This window comes from Mus pahari, chromosome 3 (assembly GCF_900095145.1).
Source record: "Mus pahari chromosome 3, PAHARI_EIJ_v1.1, whole genome shotgun sequence".
Taxonomy (NCBI): domain Eukaryota; kingdom Metazoa; phylum Chordata; class Mammalia; order Rodentia; family Muridae; genus Mus; species Mus pahari.
Genome location: NC_034592.1, coordinates 68,475,930 through 68,478,906, shown reverse-complemented (window position 1 = coordinate 68,478,906; position 2,977 = coordinate 68,475,930). Strand labels below are relative to the sequence as shown.

General features: G+C 42.2%; 1 protein-coding gene across 1 annotated transcript in view; it reads right to left on the bottom strand.

Annotated features, from left to right (window-relative positions):
- Fsip2 (fibrous sheath interacting protein 2) overlaps positions 1–1,059 on the bottom strand; it is a 63,768-nt gene extending 62,709 nt beyond the window's left edge. The window contains exons 1-2 of the mRNA XM_029537048.1: positions 961–1,059; positions 567–692 (exon numbers count right to left, since the gene is read on the bottom strand). Coding sequence (XP_029392908.1) covers positions 567–692; positions 961–1,059 — 225 coding nt within the window. The remainder of the gene's footprint in view (positions 1–566; positions 693–960) is intronic.
- Positions 1,060–2,977: the final 1,918 nt, after the last annotated feature.

Below are 2,977 nucleotides of genomic sequence, written 5' to 3'. Positions count from 1 at the left end.
GCCACCATGTGGTTGCTGGGATTTGAACTCCAGACCTTTGGAAGAGCAGTCTGGTGCTCTTACTCACTGAGCCATCTCACCAGCCCAGGCTTTTCTTATTTACATGAATTATAATAATAAAGATGAAAATTTACTTCAAATCTATTTAAAAAACCATATGACATGAGATAGCAGTTGGTTCAAAGAAAACAAAACCAACAAAAATGTCAGTCATAGATTAGTCTCGGTTAGAAATCTAATACCATAATTAATAGCTTATAGTAATAGCCTTTGAATCAAATGTTTCTACGAAAAAACTTAATACATAGGCATGAAAGGGACTAATAATTAAATATTAATATATTGCTATGTAACAAATTAAAACAGGGCCAAAGATCTAAATCCGTTTGATCATGATTCTATAAAGCCATATTCGATGGAATTACTTTATATATCATCTAAATAGTACCTGTGGTAAGCTGTCTCTTAGTACACATTCTCATAATGTACTCTGCTATATTCTCTAACCGCGAGAACAGAGTATAGAAATATAAGACAATTAACATAATTATAAGAAGTTGCCTTACCTTTTCACTGATATTCGTAGTAAAATATACAGTATCAGTTCCTGGGATCATAGGCAGCTTGACCCCAAGAGGAAGATCTAGGAGCTGAGCGGCTCCTACCCCTGGAATTGGGGTTTTGTGTCTGCCCTGTCAAATATAATCAGAGAATTTGTCTTTTCTTTTCGTAATAGTCTATTGATTTGACCCAAATCCTCACACAACAAGGCTACAAACCCAAGAATCAACGGGTAAAGTCTCAAAGGGCACACCCTTTCAGAGCCCCTCTCTCCAGCCAGACTAAGGGTCGCTGCTACATAATTCAAGAGCTGCTGAGGGATTACTGCTCCCAGGCCCACAATGGCTACTGGAGCCTGAGGCCAGGACATCCACACCACCCCGAGGTCACTCCACTCACATCTCCGCATTGCTGACCGTCCTCAGCCACGGTGCTGGAGGCTGCCTTGTTGGCAGCCACATTGGCAGTCTTGGAGCAGGCGCTGAGGTACAGCTCCATGCAGCCTGGGCTCAAGTCCTCCCTTGATGCTTCCTGGCTTCCTTCGCCGTGGTCCCTCAGGTCCGAATGACCGGTGCCAGCCACCTACGGCCCCACGAGCTTTACGTTCCACGTGGAACAGTGGTGCCGCGTAGGAGACAGAGTGCCTCAGATTGGGAAATTCGGCCAAGTGACTCTCGGACTATGACGACCTCAATCGAAAGTCTGGTTCTCTTGGAAACCCTCCTCCCTCAGACTATCCAAACCAACCCACTCCACCCCGCCCTACCCCACCACCACCAAAAATTTTTTTTCCTCGGTAAAGGGATGAGATAAGAGAGCCAAAAGAGTTAATATTTCCTTCACCAAAAATCTACAGTGCTTCCATGCACAGCTAGGGCCAGAGGCCTGTCTATTCATCCATATTCTCCAGTGAATACAACGTACCATCTCATACCCAAGCCTGCACACCTTTCCATGGCAGGTCCACATCCCACAAAGAATCCTGGTCCTTTCTGTCTCCTCCCTCCTCTACTCTTCCCCTTTCCTTTATTATCTCTCCTGCTCTTTCTATATCCTCTATTTTACCCTACTTCTCCCTGTTGATAACCATCCAACCCAATTTTGTAAAGTTCTCAGCTTTGAGTCAGCCATGACTGAGCAGAGTGGAACATAACTATAAAATATGGTGCTCATCTTTGAGCAGGTACATCCAATAGTAGGATCCAGGCAGTGGTCTGATTGGTCAAGAATTAGAACTTCAAAAGTTCCTGGAGTGTGGTTGATATATCCCTCTTAGGTACTGCACCTGGCTTAAACTTGTACAGGTCTTGTACATGCTTGGCACATTTTTTGATTTCATATGTCTATCGGTTTTTGAGTCTGGGCTCCTCGATCCATTGCCACTCTTTCTGGGCCATTTAAAACTATTATCTCCACTTAGTAAATAATTCTATGCATTTATAAACACCTCGTCAATTAGCTACCTTTTTATTTTCAAAGGCTAAGAAAAGACATAATAACCTCAAAATCAACATCCTTCCAAATGTGACAATAGAAGTTCCTAGTGTGTATCATTTAATTGAATACTTGTATAAGTATCCAGAGACTGAGTTAAATGCAATTTCTTTCACAATTAATTGTAATAGCTTATGGGAGACAATGCCCTAATGGCATTTTATGCCAACAAGTAAAACTTCCAGTGCCATGAATAGGTTACATTTTGTTAAATCAATGGCCAAAAAGATCTTATGGAAACTCCCACATATCACAGACTGGTGTCAAAGCTGTTGGTTGCTTTTGATGGCCTGATAGTAAGGCCCTACTACTGATGACATTACTTATGTCATTGAACATGAAGAAACTGATCTGGAGTCTAACTAGAAGCCCCCTTCCTACTGACCAGATTCTGTGGTGCAGAAAGGCACTTTACACACTGAGGGCAAAGATGATATTCTGCTATCCACAAGAGCAACTTGTCTGCAAGATATACTGGTTCAATAGTGGTAGAAAAGTTATGGGAGTAACTAACCGCTTTTAGTGGTTATAAGGCCACTGCTAAAGTGGCCAAAACCCTGGGGATAGGCATGGCCTGGGCAACAGGTGACAGCCTACACTATTATTCTGCTAAAAGAACACAGCAGTAAAATGACTTTTAATTAAATATTGATAATCCATCGATCCACTGATCTTGCTCAACTCTCCTCAGAGAAGCTTTCTTACAGTAGAGGATAACGTAGAGGCCCACGGGTGGACATTGGAGAGAGAGGAACAGGTTTTGTATCACCCAGTGTTAAATGGTGTATGTACATCAAACTTACTTTTGAAGGCTTAAGGGTCTATTTGAAGAAAGGTGAAAAGATTATATGAGCCAGAGAGGTTGAACGGCTCCAAGAAACAGTGTCTTCCAGACTCAACAACTGATATACATATGAACTAA